Genomic DNA, 24,871 nt, shown 5'->3' on the forward strand with positions numbered 1-24,871 from the left:
TACAAATGTTGTCCAAATCATTCGGCCGATATGAGCGAAACTTTTTTCCTTGGCTCACGTCAGTGCGTGACTGTAGCGACGATGGCGGACGCCACGCAGGTGCATCGTGCTCATCATGCTGCACAGGCAGGGCCAAAGGCTGAAAAGGCTAAGGCAAAGGGTAGAGAGCGCCATGCTGGTGGTTTCAACCCAAAAGCATTCATCGCTGCTCATCCATTTGCAGCAGACAAACATATTCGACGAAAGGCAGAGCTTGATCAACAGAGGCTCCATGTGCCTCTGGTGGACCGCACGCCGGCAAAAGAACCACCTCCTGTTATTGTAGCCATTGTGGGCCCACAGGGAGTAGGAAAGACTACGCTCATGCGCAGTCTTATTCGCCGGTACACCAAGCATACAGTGGCTCACATATCTGGTCCTGTCACTGTGGTTAGCAGCAAGACTCGCCGCATCACATTTATTGAATGCAATAACGACATCAATTCTATGATTGATATCGGGAAAATTGCTGATTTAGTGCTTTTGATGATCGATGGCAGCTTTGGATTTGAAATGGAAACTATGGAGTTTTTAAATGTACTTCAAGCCCACGGTTTTCCCAAAGTCATGGGCGTTCTTACGCATTTGGATCTCATCAAGAAAGTGCGTACTCTTCGCGCAACAAAAAAGCGGCTAAAGCATCGGTTCTGGACTGAGATATATCAAGGTGCCAAACTATTTTATCTCTCTGGCATCATCAATGGTCGATACCCTGACTCAGAAATCCAAAATTTGAGTCGTTTTATCAGCGTGATGAAATTTCGTCCGCTGATTTTCCGGAACCAACATCCTTACTTCCTTGCTGATCGTATGGAAGAGCTTACACCTCGTGAACTTGTCAAGTCCGACCCAAAAATGGATCGTACGATTACGGTCTATGGCTATTTGCGTGGCACTAATTTGCGAGACAAGCAACCCATTCATATTCCAGGCGTCGGCGATTTCACTATAAAGTCCGTCGAGCGTCTCGCAGATCCCTGTCCCCTTCCAACTCAGGAAAGCGAGAGGCGACGCAGACTCAGCGAAAAACACAAGCTCATTCATGCTCCTATGAGCGATGTTGGTGGCGTCATGTTCGATAAAGACGCTGTGTATATAAATGTTCCTGGCCACTTTTCTAAACGCGACGACAACATTGTCGGTGAGGGTGAGCGGATGATCATGTCGCTGCAAGATTCACAAACGACGCTTGGCGAACGCGCCGCTGAGGGTGAGCTCCGCTTATTTGATGATTCCACTGCCCCTGTATACGTCAATCATGGGCGGCGTCGTGCTGCATTCGAGGAAACTGATGACGATCATATCATGAACAACGAAAGCGAGGATGAAAGCGAAGAAGATGAAAACGAAAATGCGTTTGGTCGTGAACTGGACCTAGATGATGAGCAAACTGAAGAAGTGGCCTATGCAGACAGTGACTCGGACTTGGGCGATGAGGCTGGACCTGCTCCTTGGAAGTCAAATCTAGCTAAACAGGCTGAAGAAACTGTACTTGCTAATCGGCGTCGTCGCCGTGATTTAATGCATTTAATTTATGAGACGGATCAATCCCCGGAAGACATCACGTCTGGCGCAGAGATCACACCTAAGACAGAACAGGTATCCCAAAGTGAAGAAGATTTTTTCCACGTTGTGTCCAGCGAAGCACCTGTCTCTTCTGCTGATGTTCCAGAAGAAAGTCGACCACTGACTCAACTTGAAGCATTTGAGCAATGGGAAGACGAAAATCGACTTGACTCGATTCGCCATCTGTTCATTACAGGGGAAGATGATGTTGATGAAACTGTCCCTCCAATCCAGGATGGCGATGACGAGAAAAGCGATGAAGAAGCTAATGTTCAATCGAACGAAGATGCCAAGACACAAGAACTCGCTGCAAAGAAGGCTGCTTTGAAGCGTAAGTTTGATGAACAGTACGACGATGACGAGGACGAAAATGAAGATGATTGGTACACAGAGCAGAAGAAGGAGCTGGCTAAACAGGTTGAGATGAACGAGGCTGAATTTGCAAATGATGATGAGGAGACGCGTGTCAAGATTGAAGGCTTCCGTCCTGGCACCTATGTTCGTGTGGAAATTGATCATGTGCCGTGCGAATTTGTGGATCATTTCAATCCTGCTTATCCTATTATTGTGGGTGGTCTACTAGCAAATGAGACAGCCCTTGCCTTTTTGCAAGTACGTATAAAGAAGCATCGCTGGCATAAACGTATTCTGAAGACAAACGACCCACTCATCTTCAGTCTTGGATGGCGCCGGTTTCAAAGCATGCCTATTTATACATTGGACGATGGCACTCGGAATCGCATGTTAAAGTATACGCCTGAACACATGCATTGTCTCGCCTCTTTTTACGGCCCAGCGAGCCTTCCGAATACTGGTTTCTGTGCATTTAATACGCTATCGTCTGAGACTCCCAACTTTCGCATTAGTGCCACGGGTGTCGTGCTGAATGTGGATGCGGGATCTGGTGCGTCTCACCAAATTGTCAAGAAGCTTAAGCTCACGGGCACACCTGCCAAAGTATTCAAGAACACCGCCTTTATTAAAGACATGTTCTCGACACCGCTTGAAGTGGCTAAATTTGAGGGTGCACAACTCAAGACCGTGTCTGGCATCCGGGGTCATGTGAAAAAGGCTCTGGCAAGGCCTGAAGGCCAATTCCGTGCCACATTTGAAGACAAGATTCTTATGAGTGACATTGTATTCTTGCGTGCATGGTACAATGTCGTTCCGCGACCCTTTTACAATCCTGTCACATCGCTTCTTATGCGCGGCGATACCGAGCGGGAATGGCAAGGTATGCGCCTCACGGGTGCGGTTCGACGAGATGAAGGCATCAAGACGCCTTTGCGTGTTAACTCAACCTATAAGCCGGTGGAGCGACCTGAAGTCCGCAAGTTCAACCCCCTTCGCGTCCCCAAGGCACTACAAGCGGCCTTGCCATACAGCAGCAAGCCGCACATTACCAAGGCACAGCGCAGGCCAACGTATCTCCAGAAGCGCGCTGTTGTTATGGAGAAGGATGAACGCGACGCTGTGGCTCTGCTGCAACAAATGCAAGCTCTGCAACATGCTAAGCAACAAAAGCGCATGCAAAAGCAAAACGAGCGCCAAGAGGAGCGCAAGAAGGTCATGGCAAAGCAAGGTGCTTTGGATGCACAAAAGCACAAAGAACGTATGAAACACATTTACAAAATCGAAGGCCAGCGCGAAGCGAAACGCGCCAAATCTTCGTAATAACCGTGGGTATCTACTCATATTCCAACTCGGAATCTGTACCTGCATCATCTCTCTCATCGACAAATTCTTCGAGATATTCGCGTGCCTCAGAGTATGTCTGGGGAAGAGAAAGATCAAAATCAAAAAGACACCTGTTCGGGTCCGAGGATGCTCGAACAGTGATACGATCTCCCATCGTTGTACGCTTTCCGGGTTCATAGCTCGCACACTTTCTCTCAGAAAGTTTGTACATACGTTTGATGTGCTGCCGAAGAGCGGGTATCATTCGGGCGATACACACACTTTTTGATAGCGCCAAGAAACTCGATGCCGCGGAACTCAAGTCTGATTTTGGTTTGGGAATATCTTCACATTCCTCGTCGGTCAAAGGGCTAGGCGTCCGCTGATTTTCATCGGTGCGGAGTTTACGCTCAATTAGACTGGTCATGTGCCCACCCATCACAGCATGTAGCACCTTCAGTTCATGAATCACCAAGAGAGGCTCTTCCACTACGCGGTACTCCAGTAATGCTAGATTATCCGCCACGAACAGTCCGAAGTCAACGTCTGCATCCGTACATTCGGCGGACATGCTTAAAAGGCGAGTTAGTGTCCTGAGAAAAGCAAGTCGCATACTTCGATTCTCACCGAGAATATCGTACCAGGTCTGAAAAAGTGCATGAACCTGTGCATCTTGTTGATATCCACGTGGATGCTGTGTTAACGAACATTGAAATTGGAAAGAAGCCCGTATACATTCGTTGTACCTTGACACAAGAAGCGAGGCATGCTTTGAATACAAATGACGATGCAAGTGCGCTGCACGCGAACGAAGCACTGAATCCTGGCTAGTTTCCAGCGCGACCAATGTCGGAACAACCTGCATAGGATGAGACAAGCCTTGCAATACGGCAATTCTGAGAATATCACTTGCCATACGCTGAATTGGGGGTGATTCAACTTCTAGTACGCCATGAAGAACGGGATCCGCGAAGCGCTGAATCAGTCCTGAGGCCAAGCCGGCGTCACTGTACGCCTTACCGGTCAAATTGCTCAGCATGTCAGTGCTAGATAACTGCGGCTCTTTGCCAGCGTCGTTTTCTAGAAAAGCGAAAAATGCGCGCAAAACCAAGTATCGCTCATGTGGTGTGCCTTGTTGAAGAATTGTATCCAACGTCGATGTCAGCGTTGGATCGAGGAATTTTGCTGGGTATGCACTCAAAATGTAGCCCAAAGCGGTGAGTATGGGTATAAGAGACTTCGCTTCAGATGATGCATGTAGCCTCATTAAATGTCCAAACACCTCATCAAGGCTGTTGGATTGTTGCGCCGATTGCCACGGTCCATAGGCACATAGCAAGGCTGTGATACAAAGGACTAAAGATGCGTTAGCGTCGATCTCTTTCGGCTGCACAGAAAAAAATTTGCCCAAGCAAGAGTGATACGTCTTTTGTAACAAGACATAGTTTTTTGTTTGGTATTGAATCACGCAACAGAAACATTGGATTAGTGCTTCCAATGTTGATGAACCAGGTGAAATTGTGCAACGCGATAAGAGACGAGTAAGCACCGCTTCGAGAGATACAGCAAAGGCACGAGCCGTTCGAGGCATATGGCACAAACACGTTGAGAAGATGCGCAATAGTTCTTCCATGACAGCCAGCTCCTCAAAACTTTCTGCTCCATCAACGTAGGGTAATAGCTGCTTTGCTCGATTGACGGTCAGCACACTCGGATGCGTATAACAGAGGACGTGAACTACACGCAGTCGATCCCGCATCGTGATTGCATCCATATTGTCCACGAACAAGCCACTGATAAGTTCGTCTACTAGTTCGCCGAATGTGTCCGACAAAGCAGGGTTAGCATGATCTCTTCCCAGACGACGCAGAAACTCTTCTAAGGGAGATGGTCGTTCACGGATCTTGATGCATAAATCAGCTAGGAGACGGGCCATTTCTGTCGGCTTTTCTCCGACCTGTTCGTTGAACAGCACATACTCCAAGCATTCCATGGCAAGAACTTGAGCTGTAGGATCAATATCGTGCACGCATTGAAGCATGCGAAAAAGTGTCATGAGTTTGGTATCATAGTCAAGATGGAGCAAGTACGCATCACGGAGAAACCGAATCACGCGTTTTCGAACACTCACTGCTGTATCCATGACACGATCTGAGAGCATAGCCAAGTATGTCGGCACTTGCGCAGGTTTGTCTTCAAGGTATGCTGCCAGAATAGACACGCACACTTCTCGCACATTGGCACTGGTATCGGAGAGATGCATCACCACTGTATCGAGAATAGAAGAGTCATCAAGCAAGTTGGAGTTAGATCCCACCACATTCGCCAGCCCACGCAACGCCCTAAGACGGATGGTAAGGACGGGCGAACGTGCTGCCTGCACCAGTGGTTTTAGGAGATATGCATACTTGATAAAAGTAGTACCTTGAAGTATATACTGTGCGTAAAGGTACGAGTCGATAGGAGGAACTCCTTCTATGCGATCCACCTGCTGCACACATTGAGTAATTGCGGTCTCAAATCGCGCACCATGATCTTTCTCATCAGACAATCGCATCGCCAAAGCCAAGTCAAATAAATACTGTGCACGATGAAAGCTCCGGGTATGAATCAATGTAGCTTTGTCTTTGGAGTCCTTTTGCACCCGCTGGATCACACCGAAGTAAGCAAGCTTCCATTCATGCAATGCATCCACATCACAATGCTCACTAAGTACCGACATGGGATTCAGGCGAAGATGCGCATGCTTGGGGCGGGGCTGCTCTTTCGTTGAATATATATAGGCTGCAGTTAGTCCAAGATGATCCAACGCCATCGTTTTGGCATCCATGGTACTTTTAGGCTCGTTCAGTACATTCACAAATAATCGCATGAAGCATGAAAGCAAGACAGGAGCAGCCGGCCAATCTGGTAAGGGCACCAATGTGAGTAAATCTTCCAGGATGGCATACACAATCGCAGCATAACTCACATCGGCAGTGTTTTTGGCCATCTTGGCCTCTCCACTTTTCTGGATCAGGAACGCTGCAATTGTGCTTGCGAGCGCATGCACATGTTCCTGATGACTTTGACAAGGGGGTTTTTCATGCTGTGCTCTGGTTTCGGCGTCGAAAAACCAAGCCAAACTTAGTTCGTGTGACGCGGGCAACTCATACGAGGATGCTTGAATGAGCTGCAAAAGGAGTGCTGTGATCACATAGATTTTCTGATTATTAGCAAGACGAAAATGACGCTTGCGCTGACGAAGATCGGGCAGGCGAAGAATCGACACGAGAATCTCTCCCACGATCCATGCGCGCTGTTGTGGATAAAATGCGAACAAATTACGCAAAATATGAAAACAGGATAGACGGAGAGGTCGTAGCGCATGAGCATGAGTGTAGGTCAAATCACTGGCATGTTTTGCGGGTATAACACGATCCTGCGTGAACAAGGGAGACAGCGCGATATATACACAGCGTATCATGAGCGCTTCAGGGATAGTAATGCTTGTTAAGGAAAATAAAGGCTCAAGTAGTGTTAGAGCAGAGCAAACATGGTGCATGTGAGAATCCAAAGCTGAAGTGAGTGAAGAAGGCACCGACCCGCGTAGGAGATCATGAGCGATTCCGCTAGGAGTAATGCTCGCACATGCTTCCACAAGTGGTAAAACCAGTGTTTCCAGCGACAGTTTTAATATATCCAAGCAGCGCTCTAGCAACTCCTCAGAAACTAAGTATTTGGGCAGCTGGTCGACGGAAAACGTTAGCAAGCAACATTTGGCAGAAAGTAGTAAGGATATAGAGTCCTGAAGAGATTTTTCTAAATTGGCATATTCCATATCAGGGCTTAGAACGGTCTGTGAGTCTCCCATCGTGGTCTCCAGTTTGGAAAGCATACCAGAGAGCAATTGGGCATCCACGTCCAAAAGAGTGCGTGGAATGCCATCTGATAAAGTCACTCCCGCAGACAATGCTTTTTCCGTATCACGCGTACATTGCCGGAGAAGACCATAGAGCTGGGTAATGGATGAGGGCTGTAGGACCACCTCCGCTTCAACACGTCTAACCAGAGTTCCGCGTGGCTTTTCAGTGTCGCACTCCATTGCATCATATTCAAGCGCTTCTAGAAATTGAGTAAGTAGCTGTGCAGATGTGGACGGCGTTCGGATGGCATCGCTCGCGGGGACCGGTGACGACGGTGGGGCGTCCGATGTGAGGAGGAGTGACTCTCCTGAATAAAGCTGGGAGTCATCAAAATCCCAGCCAGAGTCATTTTCATTCGTGAATGAATCATTACTCGTACGGACATTCTTCTGCGGCGTATCTTGATCGTGTTCCTCAAGCGCATGCTTCTTCGCATACTGCATCAATTCTGGACGGAACCGGCTAGGCATGTCGTCCGCCAAAGCTTCATACGCATCGGCTGAAAATTGAGGGTATTCTGCATGATCACTTGAGGCTACAGCACGTAAGGCAGGCGGAGATACCGCAGATTTTAGCGCTCCTGGCACGGGCGCCATTCTTCTGAGCAAATGGTTCTAATGGGCGCGCGCCACACAATGGACGCGTGCGCGAGGCGCTTTGGGATATAAATCCTCTCCACTTTCCAATCTGTCACCCGCTCGTCATGGACCATGAACCCGACGTGCATCGGCGTGACAATGAGAATGGCGTTTCAGAAGGGCCTTTCGAAGATGTGATTCAAATTCACGACAATGAAGATCCTTGTGAAGAGGCTGAACTGGATGATGACTATGATCGCGAGCTGGATGAATTTAATCACGGTATGGTCCGTGTTTGGGATGAAGACAGCGACAACGATGACGATGGTCAAGCGCGCACAAATCAACCAGGCTCCATCGTCCCACCATTACAACTTACAGGAGAGAGACGACGCAGGAAAAGGGAATTCCCCTCCATGTCGAATTGGTGGCGCACTCTTCTGATCGGCTCAGCAGAGCCTGGCACCTTGTCAACAGGACATGTGGCGATGAACATGTTTTCATCCAGTCTTCATCCAGGTGTGCTGCTTGCCATTCCTGTATACTTCTCGAAAACGGACGTCGTACCTGGAATGTTAATTCTCACACTGGTAGCCTTGTTGAGTATATTCGGCGGTGGCTTATGGGTGAGCCTTGGTCGCTATGTCGGTGGCAGTACAATTGAATCAATCACAAGTAAAGCGTTTGGCATGAACACACGATGGAAAAAGAATATTGGGCATGCCCTTAGTAGTATAGCGCTCGTTGTGTATTGCACGGGCGCTGCTGTCATTGCTTACCATGCCATGACGGATTTGCTTATCCAGGTATTCATGCACTATACAATCAGAGGCCAAATATTCCATGATAGGGCCTTTGTCACCCTTGCTGTTGGTGGATTTCTGACACTTCCTCTCCTGTTGACAACCACACCTAAGAGGAACATGTTTCAAATTCAGTCATGGACAGTTTTATTATTTTATCCCGCCATTATTGGCATTTTGCTCATGCGCATAAATGAATGGACCATAACTGGCCTCCGGAAAGGTTCAAGGAATTTGTCGGGCGAAGAATCAATGGTTTTGGTGCCCCAGCCTTATCTACCAGATAACTCGTGGCCATGGGCTAGTACAGCCATGTTACCCTTACTTGTACTCAGCGCATCACCCGTTCAAGTTCTTGCTCACAGTCGCAGCCTACGTCGCAAAACGGCTTACGATTCAAATGTGATGGCATTCTTTTTTGCGCAGCTTTGTCAAGTCATACTCATGCTCCTCGTGACGTATGTTCTTGGTGTTGACGTCGGCCTTGTTGGCACGTCAAAGCTTAGCGCAGGACTCCATGCCAATTTTTTTAATGCATTCCCCTTGGATGATAATTATATCAATGCGGCCAGAGGACTCTTCATTCTTCTCCTTGCCGCCCATCTCACTGTATGTCTCGCATCCGCTCGATCTTGTTGGAGCCGCTTCTTCAAGTTACTCAATCTGCATCCCCTCCGCAACATGACTCCGCCTACACCACATATTATCCGACAGCAAGCCAATGCTCAGACAAGGCCTAGTGCCCCTCAAATGTTTAGCCCAGCGTGGCTTCCATCTTCCTGGCATAGCCCACTTGTACGTCAGATGAACAATGTGCCTCAGGACGTACAAGCATGGCAAAGAGGTAAATCACTTCAGGACAAATTGGCCGCCATTATTCTTTGGTCTATTACTGCTTTTCCAGCTTACTTTTCTGGTGTGGGGGGCGTTTTTCGGCGAAATGAGAAAGAAGGCGAAGAGCTTCGATTCTTGCGTTCTTTGGAATACATTGGTATTCTCGGAGCCGTCGTCGGCTTCATACTCCCTGCTTTGAACTGGCTGGTGCTATTCAAAATTCGCAGACCACGAGCTATCTTACTTCTTCAAAGCAATTCGATGCGCCGGCGCATCAGTCGCTTTTTGTTATCACCGCTTAGTACTTTGATTGGTAAAACATCTTATGCATCGGAGGATACAGAGCCACTCCTTTCTGAGAACTCAGAGAACCCGCCTCTTGATGATCATGGGCACCCATGTCATCCGATGAGTATAAGTATACCAAATCATACGAATGAGCATTCATCTAATAATTGTGATGACGCTACACTGATATTGCTCGCACGGAAAGAATGCGAGCTGCAGAGAAAGTCGCGAAGACGACGTCGCTGGCAAGAATTTTTGGTCGTTTTATTCCTAGTTCCATTTGGGCTGTTGTTAATTGCAGCGGCCTTTATTGAGCTTCTCCAGGGTGGGTACTAATGTTGTATATGTATAATGAATGCTCCAAGCTGCACACGTATCACGAATATATGTAGTATTTCTACTATGAATCTGACTCGGTTGCTGAAATTTTTTTGGTACTTTCATCTAGTTGCTTTACTGCTGCAACCAATATATTGATTTGCTCACGCGCTTCAGAGAGTGTTTCAGGCTCACGACGAAGAGTGTGTAACATATGCGCTTTTGCAAGCATGTCAGGTGATTCGATCAGCACTGGCTGCGGGTCTCGTGCAAATCGAAAATGTTTCCAACTACCAGCCGTAAGAAGCTGGTCAAAGCTTATATTACATTGTTGAAGCAAAAGAATGCATGGAAATAGCATGTTTGTTATCATGCTCACAGCCTGGAATACGGCAAGCCCGGTTGCATATCCAAGCCACGTTGACCACCTTTCATCAGTCAGCATTCGCATTTGAAATATAAATACACATGACTGAAGCAGCAGAGCCCACATTGAGCCAACATTCATGGAACGCGAAGTCCACCGGTTAAGATGTAAAACGAGTCCTAGACCTTGTTGAAGAAGCATGGAAATATGCTGATAGACTAATTCCTTGAAGCCGTTATGAATATATTCCGTCTGGGTGCTGAGCCTTTCCCAAAGAGCAATTCTGGGTCCAAACATATTATATAGCAGCCGCGTATCAGGATCTGATATCAAAGAGTACTTTTCATGCAAGAGTCGGAAGACGTCTGCATGCTCTTCTCCGACCTTGTCCGGGTGATACATTTTGGCCAGCTCGCGAAATCGTCGCTTGATGGCAGTGTCACTGGCAGTGACATCTATTTCAAGGGCCTTGTAAACACTTGGCTCCATATATAAGACAATTCTCCCTGCACAATACAAAAAGTAGGCTAATGCAACCAAAATGCGTGCAGTTTCGAAGTGTGACTTGGCTGCCAACGTGCGCGGCGGAGGACGCTTAAGTTGAAATCGAGCGATGGGTATTTTATACAATGCTTCAAGAATAATTTTTGTTCCGATGGCATCAATTATGCTCCATCCACCGAAGATGAGCGCCTGTGTTCCTAACACTTGTAGCACCCCGTACATGGACATGGCGGATATGATGCAAGAACTTGTGTGTGGAGAACCGGCACGTGGAGTAATCAGTCGCGTTCAACGAATACATCAGTGCCTCTTTAGCGAGCCATTCCGTCGCTCTATCTTTGGACTCCACACTGTCACTTGTGCCTACCGCCGTGAGCTTGCTTTAGTGACTAAATTTTGATGCATAATAGGCGAATATCAGAGGCTGTGCGTACGCGCGATCAAAATGCAGTACAGGAAGAGTTGGAAAGAATAAATGAGCCAAGAGACAATGTTGAGCTAAGGCTGCTTGATGAGGAAAGATACGACATTGGTCATGATAAACACGACAGATTTGGAATGAATGAGGAAGATGACTCACATCATCTTGTGCGACAGGTCGTGCCAGAAACAGATGATCCATTTTTACCGTCGCTCACATTACGTGCAGTCCTGCTTGGAAGTATATTCACAATCCTGGGTGCGGGCATGTCACAACTTTTTTTCTATAAGTCGAATGCGCCATCTTTCAGCACATATTTTGTGATACTTGTAACATTACCTCTCGGTAGGTGGCTTGCACGCCTTCTGCCGGATCGCGAGGTCAACCTCCTTGGCTGGCGGTTTCGTTTAAATCCAGGTCCATTCAGTGTGAAAGAACATGTTTTAATTGCCGTGACAGTGTCTTCCGGTGCAACCAGTGCATATGCATCAGACATCATTAACATTCAAGAATTGTTTTTTGGTCAGCACATGTCTGTTATTCCGTCCCTCACGCTCCTTATCACTACTCAGGTCATTGGTTTCGGCTTTGCTGGTCTCGTGTACAATTTACTTGTCCGACCACCTTCGATGGTATTTCCAAGCGCTCTAGTAACTGTGTCACTCTTTAATACCCTTCATGATGATGTCTCTCTCAAAACCCAAAAGCGCATGCGTTTTTTCCTTATTACTTTTGCGGCTATTTTTGTGTACCAATTCATCCCTACCACTTTATTCCCTACACTGAGCAGCATTGCCGTTCTATGCTATTTCCATCGCAGCAGAATAACGCAAATTTTGAGCTCAGGATACAAAGGATTTGGTATCGCAAATCTTAGTTTTGATTGGAATGTCCTTGGTAACAGCGGCCCATTGTATACGCCATGGTGGGCATCCCTCAATTTTTACAGCGGTCTCATCCTCATGATGTACGTTGTTATGCCTCTACTATATTTCACGAATTTCTGGAACGCCAAGTCGTTTCCGTCTGTTCTCAGCTCGGCACTGTACAATACCTCTTACCAGACCTTTGACGTGAACGCCGTGCTTCATCCAGATAACACTCTTAATGAGAGTGCTTGGGCGACATACAAACCCATGCTCCTAACGCCATTCTTTGCTATCTCATATGGTATTAGTTTTGCCATGCTTACCAGTACCATCACGCATGTATTATTATGGCATGGCAAAGAAATTAAAAAGGCATTATGGGATCCATTGTACTCAGATATCCACAACCAGCTTATGAAAGAGTATCCATTGGTACCACAATCTTGGTACATCATAACGTTGCTACTGTCTCTTGGAAGTGCTGTGATCCTTGTGTCAACGACGCCATTGCAATTCCCAGTTTGGGGACTGCTCCTGTCAGTGGGCATGTCTTTATTTTTCTTGATTCCCATTGGGATTTTAAAAGCTGTCAGCGATACAGGTGTGGGTCTGAATGTGATTACAGAATTCGTGGCTGGGTACCTTATTCCAGGAAAACCTATCGGCAATGTGTGCTGGAAGTGCTATGGCTATATGAGCTGTGCACAGGCCTTGGACATGATTGGTGATTTGAAGCTTGCTCACTACATGAAAATTAACCCAAAGCATATGTTTTTGGCACAGCTTTTAGGAACTGTGATTGGATCTATCGTGAACTACATGGTTGTGTGTGTGGTGCTCGCGCCTGAAAACGGGTACCGCGCATTTTTAGACGGAAGCGCATCGGACCCCACGGGACAATGGGATGGACGTAAAGTACAAATTTTCCGCTCTGCGTCTATTATTTGGGGTGCAGTTGGCCCTCAGCGTTTCTTTGCTGGCAATTATCTGTACTTGTACTGGGGCTTTGCACTAGGTGTGGTCTTACCTTTAATCCCGTGGCTCCTTCACAGATATCATGTGCGACATGCTTTAAAGAAGTCAAAAGATACCATTTACAGCCGAATCGTCATACCTATATTGCTTCACGGAGCCATTGCACCTCCTGCAACGCCAACCAACATTATGTTGGGAGGCTTTGTGTGTGCGTTCCTTTCGCAGAAATGGATGCGTGAGCGTTACCCTCATTGGTTCAGGAAGTACAACTATGTCCTTTCAGCCGCATTGGATGCTGGCTCTTCTGTGAATGCTCTAACCGTCTTTTTACTATCCATCACGTTGTTTCGCTGGTACGGCACACCTCATTTCTTCCAATCGAGTGATACGGACGTGGAGCATTGCAAGGTTGACTGATTTGCCCCGCATCCTTTCAGTAGTTTAGTCAACCTTATCTTATATTGCATACGGAGACTTTCACGCCGACGCCTTTCCTTTTACCACGGTCACCCCACACACGTACTGGGGATATGTTTGTTCGAATTCAAAATACGTGGTCAATACGTGATGCAGCAGCTGAAAATAGATTTCAAGTTCGTGATGATGCAAAAGTGGATGATAATGGTAGGGGTTTTCATCTGCCCTTCTTGACGTTTGCTGTCATTGCAATTGCAGTGGTTATAGGGCTCCTGGGTATGGTGATATTGCGCATCTTCGTTTTACAACGTCGCTATAGTACTAACATGCCTCAAGAAACTGTTTCATCAGCCGTGTACAATATACCAACCGAAAACCCTCCCCCGATTTACGAGCATAAAGTTTTAACCGCGTCTGATACTAATACCAAGTTGTCTTGGAATGATTTGCAACCAATATCAGTAGCATTTGATCGTACAATCACATCAAATGTACGATTGGATGCATGCGGCAAATCTGATACTTCTCAAGTGCAAGGTTTGAAGCCACCTAATGCCAGTGTGCAGACAACTTTTATTGTCGGCCTTCCAACTCCTGCACAAACTGTTTTCCCGCCTTGGCTACGTCGACGCTCTTCCAACATCCATAAAAAGGGAATGGAAACTGAGTTGTCTAGACGAAGAAGTCGGATGTCGTTGAAAAAAGATGCTGCGGGCGATGCGGATGACCTTTCGCAGAAACCGCAGTACGCTCCTAGCATTCACAGCAACTTGTCGCAAAAAGAGCAAGGTGACGCTCGTCGAGAAGCATACTTTCTTAATTTGGGCTCTTCTAATGGTGACTCAGGGTTGGGTCATTCCCAATCCGTCCGTTTAAATTTATCGCATGCAAATCAAACCATTTTGAATCGACATGATACAACAATCGACAATGACGAAGAAGTCATTGGTGCTATCGCGCTTGGCACTATGTCGATGCAAGTGAAAGAACCTATGGAGAACAAGGATGATTCGTGCGTGCCCTTGACAAAAGATACTCTCTCTGGAATATTGCATCATGCCAAAAAAGTGCGTGATAACTTTGCGTCAAAAGTCTAAAGGCCCTTACTTTTGTTGTATATATGATCTTTCAAGCAAGACGCATAGAGTTGTAAAATATAGAGATTTGCATCATTGGTGAGAGTTATGACCACGTTCGCTGCATGATGGATTGAACTGCTTGTTCCACGTTGTCCGATAGTATAGTTGGCGTGTGCGCTGGTGGACCTTCCACGTCTCGATATACGCCAGTGCGAACAAGAGCAGACGACCATCCATAATTGTTTGCGCCTGATGTCAGAGGTATATGAACGCACCCAAAATATCTGAAAAAGGGTTGTCACCTATCATCCACACGTTTTGGGGAGTGATCCTTGCTCGTGCATCTTTCAAGGACGCCTGTAACAGACCCTGAAGAAGAGAATTAGCATAGTTATATGTTGACACTTCCGGTTTGCCAAAAACATGCGCATTCAACTCGATACCATTTGTAACACGCTGTTGTTAGCCTGATCGACGCACCTTGAATACTGCTTCTAGCGCCACCCTAAACGCACCCTGTCCCAGTCGAGCAACGGAAAAATCATTTCCCCACAATAAATCAGCATGAGAGAAGTATATAGGCATAGGCGAGCGCCTCCGGATTTCTTCATTGGTAAGTACAGTGCCGAACACGCCACGATCTGCTCGCATTAGATCCACGGCATACTGAATATCCCGACCCCACTCACGACTATCGTGGAACACAAAAATGGCCTCAAATTGGACTTTGGAAAAGTCGACACGACGAAGCGCAGGCTCCTGGTCCTTGCCTGGGCGTGCATATGGAAACGAGGAGGTAGCATAAGCATGCAAGTCATGTGCCGTATAGACTTGTCGAAATCCGTAACTTTCAAGAACCCCACGAGATGAACCGGGCGGGTAATCAGGACCGCCAAGCATTAAAATGGGACTGTCTCGATACTTCTCAGTTAACGAGCGCATCACTGTATGAGCTTGTACAACTTGATCAGATGTCACATGTGTTTGAAAATCGTTCGACAGATCCTTAGCTCTCACAGCTTCACTTTTGCCACCACTGTTGGTGATAAATAAGTAGGGAACTTTACGGTTCCATGGATTATCGCCTTCTAACATGCGAATTGTCCGGATCGCTTCAGGGAGGACCTTTGGACCTTGCTTAAGAACACCATCGATATCAAATGCAATAGCCAAAGAGCTATAACCCCTTGATGAAGATAAGCGCCAGCTTCGAGCTGCCATACGTGGTGCTATTGACATAGTTCGTCTCAGCAAACCGGAGAACAACATGATGCCTCAAGCCGCCTGCAAGTGCGCCGCTTAGTGATAGTCGCGACCTTATCGTGCTGTTCGTTATACACGCCTCCATACGCACGTGGCACTGTGGGCTCGTCGAAATCATTCAAGGCTCGCCTCCATACTACGTAACTGGGTGGGGAGAGTCTTGCCTCAAGAAGTAACGTTTGTGCTCTCATACAACAGCACTTGTTGTATCGTACGAATCTATATCTTCTTATTGTCGGTGCTCTCGCAAAAACATGCTGGGTCTCGGTACCATTTTCTATGTGGCATTGTTACTGGTAAACAGCATCGCTATCCTAAATGAAGAGCGATTCTTAAGTCGAAGTACGTCAGATCTACTTATATTTAGTCGGATGGTCTACAAATCCCCGTTCTCTCAGCAGCTTGGATGCAGGAGATGGCGATTCAGGCGTCAAACAGCGCTTAATTCATCTTATAAGTGCTGTTCGAGTATTACTACGCAGTATGTCCTTCTCCTTCCCACTGTACTAACGTTTTCAGTTCCTTTGATCATCATCAACGTCCTCGTCATTATCTATGAGCTAATTCTCGGGTAAATAGTTATTGCATGCAATCATACCAAATCCTGATATTACAAGAGGTGCACGACCCCAAACACATTACAGATCTATGCGATCGGGCTTCTGGCAAATCGGGCGTGTCATGTAGAGATCAACAACTGGCTTGATGAGTGGACCTTCTCTGCCGATGTCCGACGGCGGTGTGGGCCCGTCAGCATTGTGGCCGTCGGTATCAACTCATTCCCAGGATGTTTTATTCAAGCATCAGAAAAAAGAGGAGCGCCGAATGAGACGGCGAATGCAGCTCGCTGCCGCACTTATTGAAGCAGACAATGAATTAATTCAGCATCGTTTGATGCTGCTATCGCAACAAAATGAGATGCCACCAGAGTATCACGATTCTATCATGCTTCCAAAATATGCCACTGAAAGCGCATTATTCCGAGACTCACAAAGTTCGGACAGTATACGGCCTGTTTATACATACCCTCTCGCATCGGTCCAAGAGCTTTCGCGAAACTTCGTTGGCTTGTCGGCTAAATGGGATGAGGATGAATTATCTGACTATGTCTCTGCCTCTGACAATCAAAAAAATGGTGATGCGGTTAAGTTGGATCTTCATCCCAATACATTTGGATCGCCTATGATAGACGTTTTACACCACGCCAATATGACTATGGAGAATGGACAGGAACCTGAACCATCACTGTCACTTTCAAACGAATCTGAGAAAGCCACATTAAAAACCTCTCATTCTATGCCCCAGCTGTCTGATCCGGGACTTGATTCACGCGCAGACTTTTTATTGCATCGTATTCAACAGATGAAAGAGCACCCTGAAAGCACTCCAAATTTGGATGTGAGCATGTCTTCCAACGAGGATTCTAGCATGTCACGAAGTATGGAAAAATCATCTGATATTCTGAACGTTGCAATGGCATCTTACGCCGGGTCGAACGAGGACGCCCAAATCAACGCGCTTGGCATTGAACTTGGCTCCGATAACCGCGACCTACCGTCTTTTCGACAACGTGTTCTGAAGCGACAAATTTCTGTACGGCGGCCTAGTGGTCGCAGACACTCTCTCTCTGTGTCTGGCTGGCCCGGTGAAATGCACTCTGTGGCTGATGAAGCAGGCATCTTGTATGGTCAGGCGCTCCCTGATATTCACTCGCCTGCTACTGCTCGTGATTCTGAGCAAACTGAGGGTGAATATCAGTTGCATGCACCTTTTCATTCTGAAAATGATTATCCTGTAAGCACACGCTGGTCACATCGTTTAAATCCGTTCAAGACGGCGACTAAGAAGCGGTTCACCCTTCCATCTGTACATACATCGATTTCTCCATCAGGTGAATCATCCACATACCCGCATCTTGCTGGACTCTCTCCGGTACCAGACGAAGTGAACGTGACGCACTCAATTCCTTCCACCAAAGATGATGACATGATTGGTGTCAGTCTCCATTCGCCCCTACCAACGGATCCTGTTTCAGAACGGGCTCCTTCTAGTGCCACTACAATTAGGCCCAGCCAATTGTTTGAGCATGTTCCTGTTACTCCCGATTTGGCTGTGGCGCCTGGTATGTCTCACACGTCTGCGTCATTTTATGTGACGGATGAGGGTGTTGGCACGCAAAGGCGTTCTGCTATCCCATCATATATTTGTATTCCAATGCCTTTGAGCTCTCTTTCGATTGACTATCGGTCTCTGGACAATTTTTTCACTCCGCATGGGAGCTTTGTTATGGATGGTGGTGTCATTGTACCTTCCATTAAAAATGATGTTGGCACATTTGCCCCTGTCGAAATACCTGCTCATTTGGGACGCCGAGCTTTACATCCATCGACTGCTTTGTTCCGTAATGTTCTTGTTAATCGCGACGAAGACCGTGAGGGCTGGGGCTGGGAACATTTCACAAATGCATCAAAGTACTTTGCCGATTTGGCGGCGGACGATGATGATTCTGACGACGAACTTCCCCTAATGGATGTGCGTATTCACAAACGTGACGAAGCACTTGCTGAAAAGCGTTGCCGTCGCGAACGTCTGCGTCGAAAGCGAGAGAAGCGCGAAAGACAGCGATTGCATGCATTAGCGAAGAACAAAAGGTTTTTGGCTACCAAACATGGTAGTTCACCTATCTCGGATGATGAGACGTTTTTAAATGCAGCAGATGAAGACATTGATGACGACGACACTATCATTGACGATGAAGCTGATGGTGAGATACCGTGGAATGATGATCGTCGGCCTGCCGGACGTCTTTACGGTACGAATTTGATTGACAAAGCAACTCGTCATGAATTAGATCGGCAACAAGCCGCCAAGCATTATGGTCACCATTCCGCAATAAACGATCATATATTCAACGATGATACACGTGAACGTATGCAACGCCTTTTCGGTCAGCAGACGTTATGGGAGGATGAGAAACGAAGGTATGAAACTCCGAAAAACGACCAACACGCAACTATGGACGCGGTTATGGAGCCTGGTATTGCCTCAGCAATTGTCTACCCAACTTCTGAAGAAATCCGCGAATTGGAGGATACTCAGGAGGTGCATGATGATGATAAGGCTGACGCATGGCTTGATGATTCATCTGACGAAGATAAAGGCTCACACAGCACGGTGCCATCTACCGAAAAGATGAGCAGGACATCTCGCTTTGAGCTAAGTCAACCACAGTGGATACCAAAAGGCGACGACGATATGCCACTTATTTCGTTGCAACACGTTAATGACACACCATCCAGTGACGAAGATCTAGAACCTTTGGGTAAAAAGCACCCTCAAGCTGAAATCATTGCGGAAAAAGAAGCTATGCTGCGACGCTTGCAGGAGGAAAATTCACAAATTCGAATGATGCTTCTGCATTCGACAATGCAAATGCCACCCGTTCCTTACATGCCCTGGATGATGCCTCCTGTCCCTGGTAGCATGACGGATACTCACAGCATGCTTGTTGGTGCTGATGCAGGAGATGACGTTCCGGCGGCTTACATGTACGATCCAAATATCCACGCATATGGTCCTTCACCCTTACCTGAACGGTTGTCCATGGAAAATTCGCAGGCCGCTACATGGAATCCAAATCGCGACACCTTATTATTAGATTCGTAGGACTTGATGGGCGCTAGCAGCACTAATTTATATATTTTATTCTTCTAAGTAACGCTTACTTCACTTCATCATGGGCAGACGATCTGATAAATAGGTGATTGCTCAAGGCACTTGGCGTTTTAATTTCACTTATGGATTTCAACGACTAAAGGACGAATTTACGCATCTTTGAAAGTTGCCGCATGCAGTAGTGCATGCACTGTAAAGCGAACTTGAGAGCTGAATATCGATGAAAGTTTATCATTTCTATCCCGTCTCATTTGCAGATTGACTGTCCACAACTTGAACAAAGTCCATGGATCATAGAAATCTCGCTCGCAAGTTCAGTCTGCGGGGAAACGGCATGGGTTATATGTGGAGGTGAGAAATTGAAGTGTTGGGCGAAGCACCTGGCATCAGTCATACACCATGTTCAATTCAGCCGTACTGCGTACACCGTGCTTGCGCTTTGTGCGTCGCGTTCACAAGTGGATGTATGTTTATAAACTAACAAAAGGCTGGATGTTGAGGGACATGATTACCGCACGACTTCGCCCCTAAGCGTCGTTTCAGCTCGACCCGGTTACATGGATGCCCGCTTCAGTGTCAAGCCTGAACATTGTATGTGATATCATGATGACTTATGCAGTGAATCGCGCTGGATCCATGCACGGAGGTGTGGTAATGACGTTGATTGACTCTGGTGGCTCTCTTGCGGTGGCCACGAATGGTTATCGAAACACGGGTGTGTCCACGGACATCAACGCAACGTTTGCACGACCTGCCGGTAAGGCCGGCGATGTGATCCGAGTTACAAGCGAGATCATTAGTATGGGTAAAACACTTGCATACACTCGTACGGAACTCCGTGACGTTGACTCAAACGAGTTGCTTGGTGTGTACGCGTGTATCTCACAACGCAGCCTATGGAAGTCATACGAAGTATATCCGTATGGGTTCTAAAGCCACGGATAACGTTATGTTCGATAAAACAGGAGAGAATGTGGTGTCTGGAAAGATGCCTGAAGGTGCCTAGCATCAGGTCTGTAGTGACCATCGCCCATTGACCAGTACTTGTTTGGCAGTGAATGCGGGGAGTTCCCACCCCTGACCGCCTGCGGCACCGCCATCTTGTAGAGATCCACCATAACGAGGCGTTATCACAACATGGCGCTGAAGTGAGGATCTTTCTCCCCGCTTCAACGCTTTGATGGAGTCTGAAAGAGCCGATGTACCTGGTTCTTCTGTGGTCTGAGAAAATGTACATAAAGATCGACCCAGCGTATGGATCCATGCAGGGTTGATCTTGGTCAGCATTTTGAGAAATATCGTGCGTGGTTTTTCTTCTTCATTATCTAGTGATGCATCCTTCGGTGCACTTTGGTAAACTTCACCAAACACGAGCCATTCCGGTGGAGGACGATGGTAAAAGGTGGAACTCGTGTGAATGTAGACAGGCCCAGGAACGCCTAATGCCACGTATGGGACGCGTCGGGTGCTGGCCATTTTGGTTCCTTGGGCTGCAGGCGCCAACTCTGCCTCAGGTGCACCAACAATATCAGCACGCACAGCCACACGGTCAATATAGATTGAAGCAAGCAGTTGGCGCAACACTTTTATTTGCACTGCGTTAGGTGCTGGCAAGCTAGGATTTTGGAGTTGCCGCAATTGCCGCTCCGAAAGACCCGAAAGATTGGCCTGCACCACATTGCTCAGCTGTGCACGTAGCTTGTGGATTTCTTCCATCGCTTTTTGTCTTACAAAATTGTCGCGACAAAATGCCACAGAACTACCACGCAACGCCTCGTGGCTATACGCACCAACCACACTGAGAAGACGGAATACATCACTTTGACCATCACCCAAAGCGTCAAACACCTGTAGCGCTTTAAAGTATGCAGAACGCATTGCACGTCGAAGTTCTTTGGCTTGAGCCTGATTTTCCGCAGTCATCTTGAGAGCCAATGAGTCTTCACGCTCGAAAATGTCGCCCACACTCATAGCAGCAACAATCGCAATGACATACGCCATACAGTCATGTTGATGCCCTTGAGCTATGAGCTTTGCATAACGCGGTGCAACAGGAAACAATGCCATGACTTTTCCCAGACTTGTAACGGAAGTATGCACGACTCGCTTGCTACCCGATACGGCGTCCGAATTCTCCAAAGCACCCAGATGAACCAGCATGCGTTCTGACCCTATTAGCGCAGAGCGATTAGGAGGGGTAGGGAATGGAAAGTTTGCCACATTGTCAATGTTCATGGCTTTCATTTGCAAAACGAGTCCATCGACAGGTGTGCGTAGAATTTCCGGCACACTGAAGTCGTGGAAAAGCTCTTCATACAAAGCTGAAGAATATAGGCGGTAGCAGTGCCCAGGTCCCGTGCGACCAGCACGACCAGCACGTTGAGCAGCACTAGCTTTGCTGATCCATGATATATCATACGACTGTACTTGACTGCGTGGGTCAATCTGGCGCTCTTTAGCGCGACCACAGTCAACAACATATTTGATATTGGGAATTGTGATAGACGTTTCGGCCACGTTTGTGGCCACGACAACCAGGCGCGTATTTTCTGGTGGATCTTCAAACACACGTTGTTGCTCTGAAGAAGGTAAAAGAGAGTACAAAGGTAAGATGTGCATCGGTGTGTCAGATTCAGCCAGCGGCAGTGATTCATCGTCAGAATCAAGCGCCTCTTCGTCTTCTTGTACTTCATTATCCAAGTCATCGTCCACATCCAGATCTTCTGCGGTTCCGAGATCCATCTCTTCTGCCTCTGGTTCGGCTATGCGAGTAGACATAGCAGGTTTTACCGCTTCGATCGTATATTTAGAGAGAGCATCTGCCCCATAACGTTGCGAGAGCTTTCGACATACAGTTTGCACCTCCTGTTGACCAGTCATGAAAAGCAGAATTCCACCCGGCGGTAGGCGTGTGTGAATTTTACTTGTCTTTTTGATAGCTTCTGTCACATAATCTTGGACCGTTCGACGATTAAAGTGAATCGTCACAGGATGTTGTCTTGCGCCAATATGAACAACAGGAGGTGGCGTGGAGAACAGCATCGAATTCTTGGTAAAGTCGTTGACTCGCAATGTTGCACTCATGATGACAAGTCGCAGTGGTCTGGGCGCGTCCATGCCTTTCTCTTTTGCATCAATCCAGCGCTTTTCACGCAATTTCACCACACGACTGAGCATACCAATAAGCACATCGGTATTGACGCTGCGCTCATGTGCCTCGTCCACGATTACAATACTGTATTTCGCCAGTGTAAGATCCTGTGCAAGTTCACGAAGAAGAACACCATCTGTCATGAACTTGATTTGCGTGTGTGGACTTGTTGTTGCATCATACCGAATTTGGTGTGAAACATGATTATTCGATAGCTGTAGCTCGTGTGCTACTCGTCGCGCCATACTCACAGCAGCAACGCGACGAGGCTGTGTGATGCCGATCATACCTGGGTTGGCTGTATGCGTCAGATAGTCATCGCTTACGTACCACTTCCTTTTGAGCCAAAACCCGCCTCGTACAAGAATTGCGGCACTTGCGTCGTTTTACCACTTCCAGTCTCACCACATAAAACAGTTACTGGATTCTCAAAAATTGTTCGGAGCACTGCATCTTCTTCGCTTACGACAGGAAGTTGCAGTCTTGCCTCTTGGAGATCACTCGGTCGTTTAACAGCCACATGCCGAAGGGGTGCTTTTTCACCTAAACCGCGAAAAAATGCCTCTTCGTCAAAGTATTGTTGCGTAAATGCCGATCGGACATCCGACAAGTCTTGCCCAAGAGGACCACGTATTTTACCATCCTGAGGACCTAGGTCACGTACGCGATCCACGAAACCTCCCACAGGCTCCAATGGTCGCTCATCGTCATCCTTACCTTTCGGACGTGCAAGCTGGAGAGCCTCATTGGCCCACTCTTTAAATCCGCGACTTCGACTAGATTCACCAATACCCCTACGTTTTGATGAGCGTTCTTGAAGATCTTTCGAGCTAAAACTCTCTAAACTGTCTTCATCAGACTCTGAAGAATAAGCCTCCTCACTGCTCTCTTCGGACTTGCCCGAAACTTCGCCTATTTCGTCCGTGTCGTTAGTTTTCTCATGTAGTTCAACATATTTTTCCTTCAGATTTTTGGGGGCTTGCATTTTCGATAGGAAATGATCTGGTATAGTACCTTCTTTAGTTGGCAGCATTCCTCTAAGACGCATAGCTTCCAGCAAAACTGTCTCTTCATCAGCATCAGTATCGGCTTCTTCGCTCTCGAGATCGTCGGTAGCAATAGACTCATTATCTTGCTCCTGTGCTCGTCTCTCTGCGACGAGCTGGTCCACATCAAAAACGTTCATCGGAATGTCTAGATCCTCGTCTTGTTCTGATTCTTCCTGAGGGCTGTCAGTGTCGTCATCCTCGGTATCAAAACTGCTATCCGTATCATTGGTCTCTTCCATTTCATGTTTTCCGCGCATAACGCGCGCTACAATCGGTAGGTTGCTTCTTCCATTTACATTCCCTTTTCGTTGACGCTTTCGCATTACAGGTTGGATAGGCACATTGTTTGCATCTTTGGCGAGGGCTGAGCCAACAACAACAGGGACCGTATTTTTGGCACACGCAGCCTCTTGTTTCGGCTCGAATTTTTTCAAGGCTTCCAAAATACGGTGCTGTCTGTCATCCATATCTGGTAATACATGTTCGCGGGCAAGTTCAGAGGGATTTTTGTCGTCTTTAGCATCAAGATCATTATCTTGATCATCTTCTTCAATCGTAAGGACAGCTGGGCGCGACTTTTTCCTTGCATCTGGCCCATTCATTATTTTTTTAACCCGTTCAGCTTCCTTTGTTACATGGCCTGTTCCAAGTGTGGCGGCGCTGACAAGCTCTGTCCGGTCGCCTATTTCGGCAGAAGACTTAGCTAACTTTTCCAGGACACGAGCTTTTTCCTCTTTGCGAAGTTTCGCTTGTATAAATTTATCAAGGCGCTTACGCTTTTTTGATGAGATCTTCATAGTTTCGTCATTGCCGCCTTCACGGAGTAATTGACGGCGTTGACGGTCCTGCTCAGCGAGTGCATCGCGTGTTGCCTCATCAATAATTTGTGCGTTAGAATCAGCTTCGATTATTTGACGCTCTCTCCTAGACTTTTTACCTTTGTGGGATGATCCTCCCACTTGAGATTTTCGCGCCTTTGCATTGAATCGCTCTCGAGGCTTAGGCCTCATCGTCCCTCGTCGCGTGGTAGATCGAATATGAGGTGTGGAGGCGCAACAATTTTTTCTTGCCTTGTGTGTGCTGACAAAGATAG

At 47.2% G+C, this 24,871-nt stretch overlaps 11 protein-coding genes across 11 annotated transcripts; 7 read left to right on the forward strand and 4 right to left on the reverse strand.

Annotated features, from left to right (window-relative positions):
* Positions 1–81: 81 nt before the first annotated feature.
* MRET_1736 (ribosome biogenesis protein BMS1) lies at positions 82–3,279 on the forward strand (the record flags this gene model as incomplete). Its single annotated transcript, XM_027628363.1, has 1 exon — positions 82–3,279. One exon carries the CDS (start codon positions 82–84, stop codon positions 3,277–3,279), a length of 3,198 nt encoding a protein of 1,065 aa, XP_027484641.1.
* A 13-nt stretch (positions 3,280–3,292) lies between these two features.
* MRET_1737 (cohesin loading factor subunit SCC2) lies at positions 3,293–7,783 on the reverse strand (the record flags this gene model as incomplete). Its single annotated transcript, XM_027628364.1, has 1 exon — positions 3,293–7,783. The coding sequence occupies one exon, from the start codon at positions 7,781–7,783 to the stop codon at positions 3,293–3,295; it is 4,491 nt and encodes a 1,496-aa protein (XP_027484642.1).
* A 107-nt stretch (positions 7,784–7,890) lies between these two features.
* MRET_1738 (uncharacterized protein) lies at positions 7,891–10,026 on the forward strand (the record flags this gene model as incomplete). Its single annotated transcript, XM_027628365.1, has 1 exon — positions 7,891–10,026. The coding sequence occupies one exon, from the start codon at positions 7,891–7,893 to the stop codon at positions 10,024–10,026; it is 2,136 nt and encodes a 711-aa protein (XP_027484716.1).
* A 64-nt stretch (positions 10,027–10,090) lies between these two features.
* Positions 10,091–11,101, reverse strand: MRET_1739 (membrane associated DnaJ chaperone; the record flags this gene model as incomplete). The annotated part of the gene is made up of 1 exon (XM_027628366.1): positions 10,091–11,101. One exon carries the CDS (start codon positions 11,099–11,101, stop codon positions 10,091–10,093), a length of 1,011 nt encoding a protein of 336 aa, XP_027484717.1.
* Positions 11,102–11,278: 177 nt separating this feature from the next.
* MRET_1740 (OPT oligopeptide transporter protein) lies at positions 11,279–13,561 on the forward strand (the record flags this gene model as incomplete). The annotated part of the gene is made up of 1 exon (XM_027628367.1): positions 11,279–13,561. The coding sequence occupies one exon, from the start codon at positions 11,279–11,281 to the stop codon at positions 13,559–13,561; it is 2,283 nt and encodes a 760-aa protein (XP_027484161.1).
* Positions 13,562–13,674: 113 nt separating this feature from the next.
* MRET_1741 (uncharacterized protein) lies at positions 13,675–14,658 on the forward strand (the record flags this gene model as incomplete). Its single annotated transcript, XM_027628368.1, has 1 exon — positions 13,675–14,658. One exon carries the CDS (start codon positions 13,675–13,677, stop codon positions 14,656–14,658), a length of 984 nt encoding a protein of 327 aa, XP_027484158.1.
* Positions 14,659–14,743: 85 nt separating this feature from the next.
* On the reverse strand, positions 14,744–15,909 carry MRET_1742 (phosphatidyl synthase; the record flags this gene model as incomplete). The annotated part of the gene is made up of 3 exons (XM_027628369.1): positions 14,744–14,889; positions 14,916–15,096; positions 15,121–15,909. 3 exons carry the CDS (start codon positions 15,907–15,909, stop codon positions 14,744–14,746), a joined length of 1,116 nt encoding a protein of 371 aa, XP_027484165.1.
* Positions 15,910–16,157: 248 nt separating this feature from the next.
* Positions 16,158–16,478, forward strand: MRET_1743 (integral membrane protein required for ER to golgi transport; the record flags this gene model as incomplete). The annotated part of the gene is made up of 3 exons (XM_027628370.1): positions 16,158–16,245; positions 16,271–16,384; positions 16,423–16,478. 3 exons carry the CDS (start codon positions 16,158–16,160, stop codon positions 16,476–16,478), a joined length of 258 nt encoding a protein of 85 aa, XP_027484163.1.
* A 151-nt stretch (positions 16,479–16,629) lies between these two features.
* Positions 16,630–19,569, forward strand: MRET_1744 (uncharacterized protein; the record flags this gene model as incomplete). Its single annotated transcript, XM_027628371.1, has 1 exon — positions 16,630–19,569. One exon carries the CDS (start codon positions 16,630–16,632, stop codon positions 19,567–19,569), a length of 2,940 nt encoding a protein of 979 aa, XP_027484314.1.
* Positions 19,570–19,977: 408 nt separating this feature from the next.
* On the forward strand, positions 19,978–20,584 carry MRET_1745 (acyl-coenzyme A thioesterase 13; the record flags this gene model as incomplete). Its single annotated transcript, XM_027628372.1, has 4 exons — positions 19,978–20,042; positions 20,066–20,169; positions 20,198–20,443; positions 20,472–20,584. 4 exons carry the CDS (start codon positions 19,978–19,980, stop codon positions 20,582–20,584), a joined length of 528 nt encoding a protein of 175 aa, XP_027484313.1.
* A 2-nt stretch (positions 20,585–20,586) lies between these two features.
* MRET_1746 (ATP-dependent RNA helicase DHX37/DHR1) lies at positions 20,587–24,788 on the reverse strand (the record flags this gene model as incomplete). The annotated part of the gene is made up of 2 exons (XM_027628373.1): positions 20,587–23,027; positions 23,060–24,788. The coding sequence occupies 2 exons, from the start codon at positions 24,786–24,788 to the stop codon at positions 20,587–20,589; spliced, it is 4,170 nt and encodes a 1,389-aa protein (XP_027484316.1).
* Between the last annotated feature and the right edge of the window lie 83 nt (positions 24,789–24,871).

The sequence above is a fragment of the Malassezia restricta genome, chromosome III (assembly GCF_003290485.1).
Source record: "Malassezia restricta chromosome III, complete sequence".
In the NCBI taxonomy this organism is placed as follows: Eukaryota; Fungi; Basidiomycota; class Malasseziomycetes; order Malasseziales; family Malasseziaceae; genus Malassezia; species Malassezia restricta.